At 51.1% G+C, this 19,150-nt stretch overlaps 1 protein-coding gene across 2 annotated transcripts in view; it reads left to right on the top strand.

Moving 5' to 3' along the window:
- CPNE5 (copine 5) overlaps nucleotides 1–19,150 on the top strand; it is a 192,129-nt gene that overhangs the window by 62,683 nt on the left and 110,296 nt on the right. For both annotated transcript variants that reach the window (XM_054028328.1, XM_054028329.1), the window contains exon 8: nucleotides 18,991–19,054. In XM_054028328.1, the coding sequence (XP_053884303.1) occupies nucleotides 18,991–19,054 (64 nt within the window). The remainder of the gene's footprint in view (nucleotides 1–18,990; nucleotides 19,055–19,150) is intronic.

The raw sequence follows: 19,150 nt of genomic DNA on the forward strand, positions 1-19,150 counted from the left end.
GCAGAACATGTGACTGTGGGGCAAAGCCCCTTTGTTTCAAGTTATGGATTTGTGACAGAGTGGACTAGGTCGGGAGACTCCCCCCCCTCCATGCTGGAGGCCTCATGGCCCTGCCTCACCCCACCCTAGAAAAGAGCAGAGGAGAAGTCCTCCAGATGTTCTCCAGAGGAGAAGTCCTCCAGTCCAGCCTAGAGTGGCTGCAGAGAAACAACCAATCAGAGGGACTGCGGGAGCGGCCAATCAGAGGCCAGAAGGGCCCTGTAAAAGGAAGCAGCAGAGGCAGAGCAGTCAGTTGCTGCCTGGTGCTCGAAGAGGGAGTACTGGGTGCCTGACTGGCTGGAAGAGCAGCAGGACTACAGACAGCTCACTGCAGGCGGGACTGAGCCCAGGGAAGGCTGCCAAAGACCGGGTGCCTGCTGGCTGTCAGGAAGAACAGAAGGACCATGGACAGGTCAGTGCAGACAGGCTGCACCCAGGGGACGGACCATAACCTAGCCAGGCTGGGCAAGGGTACCGTGATGGGCCCTGCTGGTCTGGTTGAAGACTGAGCTCAGGGAGCGCTGCCAAAAGGACACCATCCGAGGGTACAGTCGGATGTTAAAGAAGACAGGGCCTCGGGGCATAAGCCTTGGTGCTACAGTCCCATACCAGGGCCGTGAGTGAGAGTTAGAGACTGGTATACCCCGGAAGGGGGGACAGTGTGTGTGACTCGGCCAGGGGGCTGAAAGAACCAGCTGACCACAAAGGGGGCACTCATGAGAGGCGGGTGCTTACGCCATTACAGGATTCCATCCCTAGTTCTGCCCAAAGCTACCCACAACCCAGCAGCCCTGGACTGGGGACAAAGGATACGCCAAACCCAAGATGACCTAAAAGTGCATCTGGATAAACTCTGGTATTTTGGGGATTGGGAAGGCTACAGTCCTGAAGAGCACTCTTGGGAGCTGGCGACACATCCGCCCTCCTTACTTGGTAAACACCTTCCCCAAAACCCCAGGCCACGGCCAGCCGGCAGGCTCCCTAGGGGAGAGGCAACGGATTACAGGCCTTGAACCCTGGCTCTTGGGGCACTAGGTTGTGATCAGGCCACAACTGCCACCCAGCAGCTCACCTGACCCACTGCAGAAGGGAACCAGTGAAGTGCTCGATTGCAAAGGGCCCTGCCCTCAAAGCTTCTGATTGGGGGAAAATCCAGCATCTTCGATTGGCTGAGGAGCTCTATTTAAATCAGGAAGAGGTGCAGGAAGTTGTTTGGGCTACTGGAGGAATCCTAGTTGGCTGCTACTAGAGACCCCTCCTGCTTACCTGCCTCCTCCTGGCCTCCATATCCCAGACCCTGCCTGCTCCCAACTCCTGCCACACTCTAGGGCCCTGCTCCTACACCTGACCCCCGATGCTGTCTCTGGCTCTGAGCTTGGGCTTGGCACTGGGTTCTAACCATTAGGCATGACTGCCCATGTCCTGGTCATTAAACAGCCCTTCCCCAGCTGGGCTTCTCTCTCAGTTAACCCTGGCCCTCCTGCTGTCAGGTGAGGTGAGGTAACCTAACCTGCCTCTCAGGCCCTAGTTAACCCTGCCAGTGCTGGTGTGAGTGCACACCCTATCATGGCTTCCCTTATCAATTATTTACAGCTCCTAGCTTCTGACTTCTGCTCATTCCTATTACCTTCCCCTTTCTCCTATGTGTTCCATATATGCATTTTGCTTTAGCTGCCTTTACTTCCCCTCCAAACCAGGCTGGTGTTTAATGAAGTGCAGCCCTCTTCCTCGCTTATGACTTTTGGGGCATCCAGGAAGATGTGCTGAAATGATTCCCAATTAGTGTTCACATTTTTTCTGATTGAATTCTTCTTCCCAGGTGGTTTGGCTCATAGTTGTTTTAGCTTTGTGAAATTGGCCCCATTAGCAGAACACCAAGTGTATTTATTACTGGTCTGGTCTCTGCTCTGCTGGCAAATTATAAATGTGAGCAAGTCATGATCACTTGTACCTAAGCTAGCATTGAGTTTTAGTTCCTCTCTGTCTGTTAGGACAAGGTCTAATACAGAATCCCCTATGTTGGCTGCAACACTTTTTGAGTTAGGAAATTGTCATCTATAATATTTAGAAATTCCAAGGATGTTTTAGTGTTGGCTGCAGGAGACCTTCCGCATGTCACTCAAATTGAAGTCCCCCATGATCACACGTTTCCCTACACATGATAGATCAGTGCATAAGGAGCCGCTCATCCCATTCCCAAGTGTGATTTGGGGCTCGGTAGCAGACCCCAACTAATTCCCCACCTTGTGCTTTATCTGTTAGGACATTGACCGTTAGTATTCAAGATAATTTTCTTCCGAGTTATCAGTGCCACTTTTCTCCCCCCACCCTTTTTGCCCACTCGGTCCTTCCTTACTAGGTTATAACCCTTGACTTTAACATCCCAATCATGGGAATCGTCCCTTCGGATTTCAGTAACACCAACTAGACCAAATTTATGGTCAGAAATGAGCAATGCCAGTTGCTCTGATTTGTTACGCAGGCTCCCAGCACTGATGTGCCAGGAAGACAAGAAGTTCCTCTTTTCATGTCCTTTGGGTCCTTTACAGCCTGAGTGAGTTACCTCATTGCCTCCCACTAGCTTTGGTTCCAGGAGGAGCTGGGGTGGCCCTTCTCCCTGGAGCTGCATACAGTGCCTGGCCCACAGTGACAGAAACTTAACACAATAGGGTCCCCCAAATACTAGCTGGGATTGCAATACCTGTCACAGGAGCCAATGGGTCAGATCCCAGCTGGTGTAAATCATCCATAGCTCCATTGGATCCAACAGGCCAGATCCCAGCTGATGTCAATCCGCTGTAACTCCATTGGCATCAGGTCTTCTCTGGTGTCAAGTGTCCCAGCTCTGTTGGAGCCAATGGAGCAGGGCTGATTTTGGTCAGTTGACAGGGGAGCTGGGTGTGGATGATCAGCTCCCCATTAGGCTGCTCATTAGAACCTCTCAGAAATTCCCTCCGAGCCCCTACTGCCAGCCCCTGCATTTAAACCCCTTCTAATGATAGTTCCGCAAAGCACTCCTGGCTGGGGTGGCCTGGTGTCTACCTGAGAACCATCTCCTGTGTCTGACACTGCCTCCCCCTCGTCCATTGGTTTTGGGCTTCCCCTGGCTGCCAGCAGGGTCCATCGAGAGCCATGCTCATTGCATCAACAGCCTGCTCGACTCCAGCCCCTCCAGCAGGACGGTCAAATCCAGTGCCAGAGGGATGGGGCAGCCAGCTTTCCACCCGGTGCACTGCCCAGTGCTTGGTGTTTTGCTAGCTCTCTACGCACTGGACAGCCCTTACCTAATTAACCCCAGGAGGGCTGGCCAATCAGCCCCATCTAAGAGGTGGGGCAACTGAGGCACTGAGCGGTGAAGTGACTTACCCAAGGTCAGCCAGGAGGCCAGTGGCAGAGCTGGGCCTAGAACCCAGGCCTCTGAGCTCTTTCCTCCTGGCTTTTCAATCAATGAGCCCGATGGGGATGGAAACAGACTTCACTGAGCTTAAAAAACAGGTGCCCCCAGGATCCCAGCAGCCTGGTGTTGAGAGTCGCCGCCACTGGGCTGGCTACTCGGGGGGCCCTGGGCAAGCTGGGAAGCCGGGTCAGAAACTGGAGCCCAGGGAGCTGTCCGGGCACCTGCAGGGGAGGCAGGGCCCTGCAGTGAGATGGGCCTTTGTCCCAGTGGGCGTGTAGCGAGGCGGTCTGGTTCCCCACCGCCCCGGAGAGGGATGAGCCTCTCCGGACACCAAAGTGGGCGGAGCCAGTGAATCCTGCACCTGCCCCCCAGAGGTCAAGGCACGGGACAAGAAGTATAAAAGCCCAACCCCAGAGCTCACTAGAAGTACAGCCACTGGAGAGGCCAGACGCCTGTGGCCTAGTTCCCGGTTGGGAGACCCCGGCAGTCGGCGGCCGACCCGAAGACTGGCCAGACTGGCCAATGCCTGGTGCCTACCAGAGCCCGGAGGAGCTGTCAAGCCTGTCCTTCGCAAGTTACACAGAGGAGCTGCCAAGCCTACCGTTCGCCAGTTACCCTGAGGATTCTATGGTGCTTGACCCCTGGGAGGACATAGCCCAGGGGCAGCCGACCCTAGTCTGGCTGCAGCACTGCCAGAGCCAATGTCAGTGTGTTGCGGCCGGGATCGCACTGACACCGCAGCAGGTCTTCTACCGCTGCTAGGGCCCCAGGCTGGGACGCAGTGGAGTGGGTGGGCCTGCATCCCCCCTGCCACCCAACTTGTGGGTGTCAGTCTCACCCTCTCGCAGGCCCTTCGGAGCCAGGAGCCTGGGCCTGCTGTTTACCTGTTTGCTCAGCCCCTGCCTGAGGGCCTGAGCCATTGACTCTTTGTTGCTCCGCCCCAGGGCCGGGGCCTGCTCATTATATAAAAGTTGCTCAGCTCCTGGCTGAGGACCTGAGCCCATGACTCACTACTGCCCGCCGACTGGGTGTGAATAACTGTTACGTTTTGCGGCGCGAGACCCCCGCGGCCAGGCTAATTCCCCGTCACAACTGAAAGGAAGTAGCGAGACTGTGTGGTTCCTCGCCGCCCCGGAGAGGGACGAGCCCCGGCCAAACCCCTCTACACGTGGTGGAGAATGTGGGCACAAGCCCTCGTCCCCTGTGAGAAGGGGCGTGGGGGGGAACGTACCCCAGAAAAAGCCATGGATGTGGACAAACTTATCAAGCTCCTGACAGAGAGCCAGGAGTGGCAGCATGTGGCCCAGCAGCAGCAGCATCTCATCCAGCAGCTGGGAGCACAGCAGCAGCAGCTGATTCGGGACCTGGGGGTTCAGCACCAGGAACACCCGTGGCAATGCCTGCAGCAGCTGGCGACAGCACTGCCTCGCACCCCAGATCCCCAGCCAGGAAACACGGCCGGGTCACCCCGCACCACTGCACCAGTGCTGCTGACCAAGATGGGACCCGATGATGACCCCGAAGCCTTTTTGGTAACTTTTGAAAGAATGGTGCTGGTTGCAGGGTGAGCCCGTGATCAATGGGCCACCCTCCTGGCCCCATATCTGACCGGGACCACCCAAACTGTGTACCAGAGGCACGGGACTATACCCAGGTAAAGGCAGCGATCCTAGATGCCTTGGACGTCAGCCCAGAAGCCTTCCGGCGGTTCTGGAGTCTGACCTACCCTACTCGCACCCGACCACGATTGGTGGCCCAGGAGCTGAGGGAGGCGTGCAAGTGGTGGCTACAGCCCGAGAAATGAAGCCCAGATGAACTCACTGAGCAAGTTATCCTGGAACAGTTTGTCCACATCCTCTTGCCGCGAGGAAGGCCTCGGTCCTCCGCCTTTGGCCTGCGACGCTAGCTATGCCGTCGCTCTGATGGAGGATTTCCTTGCGGCTGAAGCCCCAGTGGGACCAGCTATTTGAGCCCACCCACCAGGGCCTGAGCGCCCTATCCTAGAGAAGAAGGGGAGCGCCCGGACCGAACTGCGAAACCCTTTGCGGGGCCAGGAGCCCCGGTATAGACATCCCGAGGTGCCGGTTCAACAAGCCCCCCTAAGGGACCTGACCTGAGCGCCCAGAGCTTGGACCCTGTTTTTCCTGCGGGAAATACAGACACTTGCAATGTGACTGCACCGGAATGGATTGCAGCTTCGGTCACATTTGTGCGGGGGAAACCTGCGCCCAACGGCCGCAGGCCACCAAGATTACGGTGCCAGTAGTTGTAGGGGATTGTCCTGATTGATTCAGGCTGCGGCCAGATGCTAATTTGTCAAAGCTTAGGCCTCCTGGCTGACCCGCACCTGGGGACGATCCGGCTGCAGTGCATCCATGGTGACGTACGGCCCTGCCCCAGTGCCCGAGTCCGGCTAACCGTGGATGGGGTCACATGGCTGATGGTAGTCGGCCTGGCTTCTCAACTAGCCTACCCGGTGATCCTGGGATGTGATTGGCCAGAGTTCCCAGGGGTCCTTTGTTTGAACACCGAGGAAGGCCCTGAAGTCACCCCAGCACTGGAAGGGGGCTGCCCTGAGACCCGCTCAGAGGAAGGGGAGGAACTGGACCACAACGGACAGGGAGGAGAGCCCGAGGACCCCCCGCTGGGGCCCGCCATCAAACCCAGGCTTAGCACTGACTTTTGCTGGGACCAAAGGGAGGACCCTACCCTCTGTTGAGCGTATGAGCAACTAGCGTCGATGGGACCCTGATCGATCCATACCAGGCAAAGTTGTGGCCCCATTTCGAGTTGCGCCACGACTGTCACTATCGGGTGAAACAAGACCCCTGCACCGGAGAGCTCCAGACCCAACTGCTTGTGCCTCGATGTCACCGAAGAGCTGTAATGAAACTCGCCCATGACATCCCAGCTGCAGGGCACTTGGGCCATGAAAAGACCCTCACTCGAATTCTGACATGGTTCTTCTGGCCTGCGGTGCATCAGGAGGTGAGGAACTATTGTAGTTCCTGTCTGGAATGTCAGCTAGCTGCTCCCCACGGACGCCCAAGGCCCCATTGATTCCCATGCCCATTGTAGAAACACCATTCGAGCGAGTGGCAATGGATTTGGTGGGACCCCTCCCAAAAAGCATTGCGGGATTTCAGTATGTGCTGGTCATCGTGGACTATGCCACCCGTTTCTCCGAAGCAGTCCCACTACGGAGCATCACCGCCAGTACCATCGCTGACAAAGTCGTGAAGGTCTTCGCCCGTGTGGGCCTGCCCTGGGAAATCCTCACTGACCAGGGCACCAACTTCACCTCCAGGCTGCTGCGGCAGGTGCGCGACCTCCTGGGGATTAAGCAGCTGTGCACCTCCATCTACCACCCACAAACCGACGGCTTGGTTGAACGGTTTAACCGTATCCTGAAGGACATGCTGCGCAAGTTTCCCCCAGAAGACCTATGTCAATGGGATCAACTGTTCCCGCCCTTGCTTCTCGCAGTCCGTGAGGTACCCCATTCCTCCACAAAATTTTCCCCCTTTGAGTTATTGTATGGACGTCGTCCACGGGACCTCATGTGTGAGACCTGGGAGCAAGCCCTGTCACCAACCCAGGGCCTTCTGAAGTACGTCCTCCAGCTTCAAGAACACCTCACTCAGGCAGGAGCCCTAGCTCGGGAAAACTTGAAGGCCGCACAGGAAGCTCAGGCCCAAACCTACAACCGGGATGTGGATCCGTGACTTCAGACCTGGCGATCAGGTTCTGCTCCTCCTGCCCTCAAGCGAGTCAAAGCTACTGGCCCGTTGGCAAGGGCCTTATGTGGTGGTCCGAAAGGTCGGGCCCGTCACCTATGAGATCAACCAGCCCGACAGGCGCAAGAAAACTCAACGATACCTTGTCAACCTCCTAAAGCCCGGGCGGGAGCGAGAGAGCCTTTTAATTAAGCCCATCCACCGGAGCAAGAGCTGGGCCCCCGTGTACCCCTGACAGAGGACCCCGCCAGACCCCAGCTCGAGAAGACACTTACTGAGGAGCAACGTAAGCAGACCCAGTGCCTCCTGCAGGCGTTCCCATGAACCTTCACAGTCCAACTGGGCTACACAACTCTAGTTCATCATACCGTTCAGACGGAGCCTGGGGTGGTGATCTGGAAGTCGATCAGGCCCTTGCCGCACCGCATGCGGCAAGTCGTTGAGGAGGAAGTACAGGCTATGCTAGACCTGGGAATCATTGAACCATTGCAGAACAAATGGCGCAGCCCGGTAGTGCTGGTATCCAAGCCCGATGGCACATGACATTTCTGTATCGACTTCCAGCGCGTCAATGCCATTTCAAAGTTCGATGCGTATCCGATGCCCTGGGTAGATGAACGGTTGGGAGAGGCCCGCTTCCTCACCACCCTCAATCTGAGCAAAGGATACTGGCAGATCCCCCTCGACCCCGCCTCAGGGAAAAGACCGCATTTGCCACCCCCACGGGCCTGTATCAGTTTACTCAAATGCCCTTCGGCCTCCATGGGGCCCTGGCAACATTTCAATGGCTGATGTACACCTCCTCCAACCCCACCGAGAGTACGCTGCAGCATACCTAGATGATGTGGTTGTTTACAGCTGCCATTGGGAGGACCACTTAGAGTGGGTAGCTGTGGTCCTGAGCTCCCTGCGGGCAGCTGGTTTGACAGCCAATCCAAAAAAATGCTGCATTGGATGGCAAGAGACCACATATCTTGGGTATACCAGCGGGAGAGGACAAGTGAAGCCCCGCGTGGGAAAGGTTCAGGCCCTGGCAGCCTGCCCACCTCCCACCACGAAGCACCAAGTGCGCCAGTTTCTGGGACTTGCTGGCTACTATCAGTGGTTTATTCCCTGCTTTGCGTCTATTGCAGCCCCCTTGACTGGGCTTTTGACCAAGGACAGCCCCCGGCATGTAGTTTGGACCCCGGAGTGCGAAGATGCCTTTCAGACACTCAAAGGGAATCTCTGCCAGGAACCAGTCCTATATAGCCCAGACTTCAACTGGGAGTTCATCCTCCAGACAGACGCCTCGGAGGTAGGACTTGGGGCCGTCCTGTCCCAGGAGGTTGATGGAGAAGAACACCCGGTCTTGTATATTAGCCGGAAATTGTTTCCACGGGAGAATAACTATGCGGTGGTAGAGAAGGAGGCCCTTTCAGTGAAATGGGCTTGTGACGCCTTGCGTTATTACATCCTCGGGGCCCCGTACACATTGGTCACCGACCACGCCTCGCTACAGTGGCTGGCCAAAATGAAAAATAATAATAAGAGAATAATGCGCTGGTACCTGGCACTACAGCCCTATGCTTTTACTGTTTGTCATAGGGTGGGTAAGGACCACGCGAATGCAGACTTTCTGTCCCGCCTGGGAGGTTTGGAAGGGTCTGGCCCCGATGAGCGGGAGCCAGACTTGAGGGGTGTATGTGTGTAGTGAGTTGGTGTGGTTCCCCGCCGCCCCAGAGATGGACGAGCCTCTCCAGACACCAAAGTGGGCGGAGCCAGTAAATCCTGTGCCCGCCCCCCAGAGGTCAAGGCGCAGGACAGGAAGTATAAAATCCCAACCCCAGAGCTCACTAGAAGTACAGCCACCGGAGAAGCCAGACGCCTGTGGCCTAGCTCCTGGCTGGGAGACCCCCGGCAATCGGCGGCCAACCCGAAGATGGCTGGACCAGCTGATATCTGATGACGACCAGAGCCCAGATGAGCTGTCAAGCCTGCCCCTCGCAAGTTACCCAGGGGAGCTGCCAAGCCTACCGCTTTCCAGTTACCCTGAGGGGCCCATGGTGCTTGACCCCTTGGAGAACACCGTCCGGACCCAGGTACCTCTAGAGGGGGAGTTAGGAAGTAGCCTGGGGGCAGCAGACCCTAGTCTGGCTGCAGCACTGCCAGAGCCAATGTCAGTGTGTTGCGGCCGGGATCCCACTGACACCACAGCAGGTCTTCTACCGCTGCCAGGGCCCCAGTGGAGTGGGTGGGCCTGCGTCCCCCCTGCCACCCAACTTGTGGGTGTCAGTCTCACCCTCTCGCAGGCCCTTCGGAGCCAGGAGCCTGGGCCTGCTGTTTACCTGTTTGCTCAGCCCCTGCCTGAGGGCCTGAGCCATTGACTCTTTGTTGCTCTGCCCCAGGGCCAGGGCCTGCTCATTACACTGCTCTACAGCCAAAATGCTTCTGAAATAAATGTAGTCAAACTTTACTAATTCTGGGTCACTGAGAACGAAAATGATGCTTAAAATTGTTGATTGGCTCTAGTTTTCAAGATATGCTATTGGGTCAGTATATACGACCCTTGACTTGGGAATGGCGGAGGATAAGTGAGTTATAAAGGGAAGGGATCTCAATTTAAACTAGAAATGACTAAAATACATCTTTGACTGGATCTATGAATAAATCTATGACTCGGTTTGGACAGTACTTGCTTTTTAGGCAAAACAATGAATGATGCAATCTGAAGCTGGTATTACGTCATACATGATATGAATTGCATCATGTTATTCCTAGAAGTCATGGATGATGCAATCATAACGAAGCTTACATCACTCTGCTGAACAAATTGCCCTATATCAGCTCTAGAAATCATACAGTGTCGTGCTCTCTTATTTGTCAGTGTTTGATTTTGCAAAGGGACACATTTCTGTTTAGCCAAAGTGAGCAGAGATGCCTCGTACTTGAGTGAACAGTGCAGATAACTTCTGCTATGTTTGTGGTGAAGTGACTTTTGCATCACAAAAGCGCAGTATAACCACTATGGTTATGAAAGCCTATCACCTTTATTTTGGCTGCAAAATTGGAGATTAGGACAAGAGGTGGGCCCCACACATATGCTGCAACACTTGTGCAACAAATCTTCGCCAGTGGTTGAACAGGAAAAGGAAATCTATGCCTTTTGCAGTGCCAATGATTTGGAGAGAGCCAACAGATCATACCAGCAATTGTTACTTCTGCATGGTGCCTCCAGCTGGGAAAGGTGTGTCAAAGAAGAAAAAGTGGACTGTGCATTATCCAAACATTCCATCAGCTATACGCCCAGTACCCCACGGAGAAGGACTGCCGGTTCCTGATGCACCAGAATCATTTTCACTTGAGTCAGACGAGGAAGAGGATGAAACTTCTGGTCCTGAACCATCAATGTCACAGGACCCACATTTTCTCCCATCCTCCTCCTGTGAACCACACCTCATAACACAAGGTGAACTGAATGACCTTGTCAGGTATTTGGAACTACCCAAGAGTAAGGCAGAGCTGTTGGGCTCCAGACTACAACAGTGGAATCTCCTGGCAGGTGATGTTAGGGTTTCCATGTTCCGTGACCGTCAAAAGGATCTTGTCCCATTCTTCTTCATGGAAGGTGATCTTGTAGCCTGCAACAACATCGATGGTGTAATGGCAGCCCTCAACATCCTTCACGATCCAGATGAGTGGAGACTGTTCATTGATTCATCGAAGACGAGTCTTAAAGCTGTTTTATTGCATAATGGCAATGTTTTGCCATCAATTCCAGTTGGTCATGCAGTCCATATGAAGGAAACCTATGACAACATGAAACAACTTTTGAGGTGCATAAACTATGACCAACATCAGTGGCAGCTTTGTGGCGATTTGAAGGTTGTTGCTCTCTTGCTTGGTCTGCAGATTGGATACACAAAGTACTGCTGTTTTCTCTGCGAATGGGATAGTCGTGCAAAAGATTCCCACTACATCAAGAAAGATTGGCCACTCGGACAGTCATTGGAGCCTGGGAGGAAAAGTGTTCAGCATCCACCACTTGTTGAATCAAGGAAGATTTTGTTACCACCCTTACACATCAAGCTGGGTCTGATGAAGAACTTTGTCAAGGCCATTGACAAAACACAAGCAGCTTTCAAGTACCTCCGTGGAAAATTTCCAAGGTTAAGTGAAGCTAAGATAAAGGAAGGTGTCTTTGTTGGTCCTCAGATTCGTGAACTTCTTCGAGATGATGCATTTGACCATGAACTGCGTGGCAAGGAAAAGACGGCATAGAAAGCCTTCCAGTTAGTGGCAATAAATTTTCTCGGAAACAACAAGGCAGACAACTACAGGTTGTTGGTGGAAAACCTCCTCAAGGCATACAAAAGCCTTGGTTGCAACATGGCACTAAAGATACATTTTTTGCACTCTCATCTAGATTTTTTTCCACTGAACTGCAGAGCAGTGAGCGACGAGCACGGCGAGCGATTTCACCAGGCATTGCAACAATGGAGAAACGCTATCAGGGCAAATGGAGCCCATCAATGCTTGCAGATTATTGCTGGACAGTGACAAGAGATGCTCCATTTAATGAATACAAGAGACAAGCCAAGAAGCGCCGAGTAGACACTGAATAGGACTAAACTATGTACATAATAGTTTTTTTGCCTTTTGTTTCATAATAAATTTTATTTATATAACCCTTTTGCTGATTTTTAAAGTATTACATAAACAGGACAGGTGAAATATTATCATTAAAGCAACCATAAACATGAAAAGACCTAGGTTTACAATTTATTATTAAAACTCTACTATCTATACAATATACATAGACATAAAATGTAAAAACTTAAATATCTTAGAAACAGTAGCCAATCAAAAAGAAGAACAGGAGTACTTGTGGCACCTTAGAGACTAACAAATTTATTAGAGCATAAGCTTTCGTGGACTACAGCCCACTTCTTCGGATGCATATAGAATGGAACATATATTGAGGAGATATATATACACACATACAGAGAGCATAAACAGGTGGGAGTTGTCTTACTAACTCTGAGAGGCCAATTAATTAAGAGAAAGAAAAAAAAAAAAAAAAAAAAAAAAAAAAACTTTTGAAGTGATAATCAAGCTAGCCGAGTACAGACAGTGTGATAAGAAGTGTGAGAATACTTACAAGGGGAGATAGTCAACGTTTGTAATGGCTCAGCCATTCCCAGTCCTTATTCAAACCGGAGTTAATTGTGTCTAGTTTGCATATCAATTCTAGCTCTGCAGTCTCTCTTTGGAGTCTGTTTTTGAAGTTTTTCTGTTGTAATATAGCCACCCGCAGGTCTGTCACTGAATGACCAGACAGGTTAAAGTGTTCTCCCACTGGTTTTTGAGTATTTTGATTCCTGATGTCAGATTTGTGTCCATTAATTCTTTTGCGTAGAGACTGTCCGGTTTGGCCAATGTACATGGCAGAGGGGCATTGCTGGCACATGATGGCATAGATCACATTGGTAGATGTGCAGGTGAACGAGCCCCTGATGGTATGGCTGATGTGATTAGGTCCTATGATGATGTCACTTGAATAGATATGTGGACAGAGTTGGCATCGGGGTTTGTTACAAGGATAGGTTCCTGGGTTAGTGGTTTTGTTCAGTGATGTGTGGTTGCTGGTGAGTATTTGCTTTAGGTTGGGGGGTTGTCTGTAAGCGAGGACAGGTCTGTCTCCCAAGATCTGTGAGAGTAAAGGATCATCTTTCAGGATAGGTTGTAGATCTCTGATGATGCGCTGGGGAGGTTTTAGTTGGGGGCTGAAGGTGACAGCTAGTGGTGTTCTGTTATTTTCTTTGTTGGGCCTGTCTTGTAGGAGGTGACTTCTGGGTACTCGTCTGGCTCTGTCAATCTGTTTTTTCACTTCAGCAGGTGGGTATTGTAGTTTTAAGAATGCTTGATAGAGATCTTGTAGGTGCTTGTCTCTATCCGAGGGATTGGAGCAAATGCGGTTATATCTTAGAGCTTGGCTGTAGACAATGGATCGTGTGGTGTGTCCTGGATGGAAGCTGGAGGCATGTAGGTAAGTGTAGCGGTCAGTAGGTTTCCGGTATAGGGTGGTATTGATGTGACCATCGCTTATTAGCACAGTAGTGTCCAGGAAATGGACCGCTTGTGTGGATTGATCTAGGCTGAGGTTGATGGTGGGATGGAAATTATTGAAATCATGGTGAAATTCCTCAAGGGCTTCTTTTCCATGGGTCCAGATGATGAAGATGTCATCAATGTAGCGCAAGTAGAGTAGGGGCGTTAGGGGACGAGAGCTAAGGAAGCGTTGTTCTAAGTCAGCCATAAAAATGTTGGCATATTGTGGGGCCATGCGGGTACCCATAGCAGTGCCGCTGACTTGAAGGTATATATTGTCCCCAAATGTGAAATAGTTGTGGGTGAGGACAAAATCACAAAGTTCAGCCACCAGGTTAGCTGTGACATTATCAGGGATACTGTTCCTGATAGCTTGTAGTCCATCTTTGTGTGGAATATTGGTGTAGAGGGCTTCTACGTCCATAGTGGCCAGGATGGTGTTTTCTGGAAGATCACCGATGGATTGTAGTTTCCTCAGGAAGTCAGTGGTGTCTCGAAGATAGCTGGGAGTGCTGGTAGCGTAGGGTCTTAGGACAGAGTCTACATAACCAGACAAGCCTGATGTTAGGGTGCCAATGCCTGAGATGATGGGGCGTCCAGGATATCCAGGTTTATGGATCTTGGGTAGCAAATAGAATACCCCTGGTCGGGGTTCTAGGCATGTGTCTGTACGGATTTGTTCCTGTGCTTTGTCAGGGAGTTTTTTTAGCAGATGGTGTAGTTTCTTTAGGTAATCTTCAGTGGGATCAGAGGATAATGGCCTGTAGAATGTGGTGTTAGAGAGCTGTCTAGCAGCCTCCTGGTCATATTCCAATTTATTCATGATGACGACAGCACCTCCTTTGTCAGCCTTTTTGATTATGATGTCAGGGTTGTTTCTGAGGCTGTAGATGGCGTTGTGTTCAGCATGGCTGAGGTTATGTGGCAAGTGATGTTGCTTTTCCACAATTTCAGCCTTTGCACGTCGACGGAAGCAATCTATGTAGAAATCCAGTCTGTTGTTTCGACCGTCCGGAGGAGTCCATGCAGAATCCTTTTTTTTGTAGTGCTGGTAGGGAGGATTCTGTGGGTTAGTATGCTGTTCAGAGGTATGTTGGAAATATTCTTTGAGTCGGAGACGTCGAAAGTAGGATTCTAGGTCACCGCAGAACTGTATCATATTCATGGGTCTGGAGGGACAAAAGGAGAGGCCCCGAGATAGGACAGACTCTTCTGCTGGGCTAAGAGTATAGCTGGAAAGATTAACAATATTGCTGGGTGGGTTAAGGGAGCTACTGTTGTGGCTGCTTGTGGCATGTAGCAGTTTAGATAGTTTAGTGTCCTTTTTCCTTTGTAGAGAGGCAAAGTTTGTCTTGTAAATGGCTTGTCTAGTTTTTGTAAAGTCTATCCATGAGGAAGTTTGTGTGGAAGGTTGGTTTCTTATGAGAGTATCCAGTTCTGAGAGCTCATTCTTAATCTTTCCCTGTTTGCTGTATAGGATGCTGATCAGGTGGTTTCGCAGTTTCTTTGAGAGTGTGTGACACAGTCTCTCAGCATAGTCTGTGTGATATGTAGATTGTAATGGATTTTTTACCTTTAGTCCTTTTGGTATGATGTCCATCTGCTTGCATTTGGAAAGGAAGATGATGTCTGTCTGTATCTGTACGAGTTTTTTCATGAGGTTGATGGATTTCCATTCCATACGGCTAAATGCAGTGCCTTGCATAATGACAAGTTTCAGAGTAACAGCCGTGTTAGTCTGTATCCTAACACGGCTGTTACTCTGAAACTTGTCATTATGCAAGGCACTGCATTTAGCCGTATGGAATGGAAATCCATCAACCTCATGAAAAAACTCGTACAGATACAGACAGACATCATCTTCCTTTCCAAATGCAAGCAGATGGACATCATACCAAAAGGACTAAAGGTAAAAAATCCATTACAATCTACATATCACACAGACTATGCTGAGAGACTGTGTCACACACTCTCAAAGAAACTGCGAAACCACCTGATCAGCATCCTATACAGCAAACAGGGAAAGATTAAGAATGAGCTCTCAGAACTGGATACTCTCATAAGAAACCAACCTTCCACACAAACTTCCTCATGGATAGACTTTACAAAAACTAGACAAGCCATTTACAAGACAAACTTTGCCTCTCTACAAAGGAAAAAGGACACTAAACTATCTAAACTGCTACATGCCACAAGCAGCCACAACAGTAGCTCCCTTAACCCACCCAGCAATATTGTTAATCTTTCCAGCTATACTCTTAGCCCAGCAGAAGAGTCTGTCCTATCTCGGGGCCTCTCCTTTTGTCCCTCCAGACCCATGAATATGATACAGTTCTGCGGTGACCTAGAATCCTACTTTCGACGTCTCCGACTCAAAGAATATTTCCAACATACCTCTGAACAGCATACTAACCCACAGAATCCTCCCTACCAGCACTACAAAAAAAAGGATTCTGCATGGACTCCTCCGGACGGTCGAAACAACAGACTGGATTTCTACATAGATTGCTTCCGTCGACGTGCAAAGGCTGAAATTGTGGAAAAGCAACATCACTTGCCACATAACCTCAGCCATGCTGAACACAACGCCATCTACAGCCTCAGAAACAACCCTGACATCATAATCAAAAAGGCTGACAAAGGAGGTGCTGTCGTCATCATGAATAAATTGGAATATGACCAGGAGGCTGCTAGACAGCTCTCTAACACCACATTCTACAGGCCATTATCCTCTGATCCCACTGAAGATTACCTAAAGAAACTACACCATCTGCTAAAAAAACTCCCTGACAAAGCACAGGAACAAATCCGTACAGACACATGCCTAGAACCCCGACCAGGGGTATTCTATTTGCTACCCAAGATCCATAAACCTGGATATCCTGGACGCCCCATCATCTCAGGCATTGGCACCCTAACATCAGGCTTGTCTGGTTATGTAGACTCTGTCCTAAGACCCTACGCTACCAGCACTCCCAGCTATCTTCGAGACACCACTGACTTCCTGAGGAAACTACAATCCATCGGTGATCTTCCAGAAAACACCATCCTGGCCACTATGGACGTAGAAGCCCTCTACACCAATATTCCACACAAAGATGGACTACAAGCTATCAGGAACAGTATCCCTGATAATGTCACAGCTAACCTGGTGGCTGAACTTTGTGATTTTGTCCTCACCCACAACTATTTCACATTTGGGGACAATATATACCTTCAAGTCAGCGGCACTGCTATGGGTACCCGCATGGCCCCACAATATGCCAACATTTTTATGGCTGACTTAGAACAACGCTTCCTTAGCTCTCGTCCCCTAACGCCCCTACTCTACTTGCGCTACATTGATGACATCTTCATCATCTGGACCCATGGAAAAGAAGCCCTTGAGGAATTTCACCATGATTTCAATAATTTCCATCCCACCATCAACCTCAGCCTAGATCAATCCACACAAGCGGTCCATTTCCTGGACACTACTGTGCTAATAAGCGATGGTCACATCAATACCACCCTATACCGGAAACCTACTGACCGCTACACTTACCTACATGCCTCCAGCTTCCATCCAGGACACACCACACGATCCATTGTCTACAGCCAAGCTCTAAGATATAACCGCATTTGCTCCAATCCCTCGGATAGAGACAAGCACCTACAAGATCTCTATCAAGCATTCTTAAAACTACAATACCCACCTGCTGAAGTGAAAAAACAGATTGACAGAGCCAGACGAGTACCCAGAAGTCACCTCCTACAAGACAGGCCCAACAAAGAAAATAACAGAACACCACTAGCTGTCACCTTCAGCCCCCAACTAAAACCTCTCCAGCGCATCATCAGAGATCTACAACCTATCCTGAAAGATGATCCTTTACTCTCACAGATCTTGGGAGACAGACCTGTCCTCGCTTACAGACAACCCCCCAACCTAAAGCAAATACTCACCAGCAACCACACATCACTGAACAAAACCACTAACCCAGGAACCTATCCTTGTAACAAACCCCGATGCCAACTCTGTCCACATATCTATTCAAGTGACATCATCATAGGACCTAATCACATCAGCCATACCATCAGGGGCTCATTCACCTGCACATCTACCAATGTGATCTATGCCATCATGTGCCAGCAATGCCCCTCTGCCATGTACATTGGCCAAACCGGACAGTCTCTACGCAAAAGAATTAATGGACACAAATCTGACATCAGGAATCAAAATACTCAAAAACCAGTGGGAGAACACTTTAACCTGTCTGGTCATTCAGTGACAGACCTGCGGGTGGCTATATTACAACAGAAAAACTTCAAAAACAGACTCCAAAGAGAGACTGCAGAGCTAGAATTGATATGCAAACTAGACACAATTAACTCCGGTTTGAATAAGGACTGGGAATGGCTGAGCCATTACAAACGTTGACTATCTCCCCTTGTAAGTATTCTCACACTTCTTATCACACTGTCTGTACTCGGCTAGCTTGATTATCACTTCAAAAGTTTTTTTTTTTTTTTTTTTTTTTCTCTTAATTAATTGGCCTCTCAGAGTTAGTAAGACAACTCCCACCTGTTTATGCTCTCTGTATGTGTGTATATATATCTCCTCAATATATGTTCCATTCTATATGCATCCGAAGAAGTGGGCTGTAGTCCACGAAAGCTTATGCTCTAATAAATTTGTTAGTCTCTAAGGTGCCACAAGTACTCCTGTTCTTCTTTTTGCGGATACAGACTAACACGGCTGTTACTCTGAAAGTAGCCAATCAGTTGTTTTAATTGTCATATTGAATTCAGCACATCAAAATACATAATAACTAGCACATTTTATCTCTGAAGCAGACGACTTCTCAAAAATTGTAGACCAGATAAGTGCTGCTCAGCTCCTGGCTGAGGACCTGAGCCTGTGACTCACTACACCCGACTGGGTGTGAATAACTGTTTTGCCTCTACTGCTGCCGTGGCGCGAGACCCCCGCGGCCAGGCTAATTCCCCGTTACAACTGAAAGGAAGTAGGGAGTCGGTGTGGTTCCCCGCCACCCCGGAGAGGGACGAGTCCCGGCCAAACCCCTCTACAGGGTGACACTGCCAAGGGCCCAGCTGGAGCTAATGCCAGTGCAGGACACCCAGCACGCAGGGTGAGAACAGCCTGAGCCCTGTCTGTTCCAGGGCTGCACCCCAGGGAGCGACACCTCGGGGGCGTCCTGGTGCAGACAAGGCCAGGTGGGGTGGGGAACTGTGCTCCCCAGTAACTTGGCAGGCAGGTGTGGCGCAGACACAGTGCGCTGGATTACAGCCCTCCAAATGCCATCCCAGGGACGGGCAGTGGTGCTGGAACACTTTTTTAATATGGGGGGGTGCTGAAAGCAGTTTTTACTTTTTACCTCATGCCCCCCCTTACCCCGACCACACCCACCCAGCTCCCAGAGCTGGGTCCGGGAGCAGGGCCATGTCTCTGGGAGTCGGGGACCCAGACAGGGGTAAGGGGGCCGAGACTGGGACCACAGGTGGGGGTGGGCACGGAGCCAGGGAGCAGAGCCTCGGGTGCAGGGCCGGGCAGCGGAGTCCCGGGCGCAGGGCCCCAGGCATGGAAACAGCAGCTGGGGAGCAGTGTGCGGGGCCAGTGGCCGGGATCCAGGGGGCGACCTTGGGGCAGGGCCAGCCCAGGGTTCGGGGGTGCTCTCTGGGCAGAGCCAGCCTAGTGGCTCAGACCCCCTCTCTTTTCTTCTGCAGTGGGATTCCAGGGAAAAAGTGTGGCACCATCATCCTGTCGGCCGAGGAGCTGGGCAACTGCCGGGTGAGTTGTGGCTGCTGTGCCGCCCAGTGGGTCTCACTGGCACTGGCAGGAGGGCACCTGGCAGCTGTGGGAGACTCCCAGAACTCACCTGGGGTG

The sequence above is a fragment of the Malaclemys terrapin genome, chromosome 4 (assembly GCF_027887155.1).
Source record: "Malaclemys terrapin pileata isolate rMalTer1 chromosome 4, rMalTer1.hap1, whole genome shotgun sequence".
Lineage (NCBI taxonomy): Eukaryota > Metazoa > Chordata > Testudines > Emydidae > Malaclemys > Malaclemys terrapin.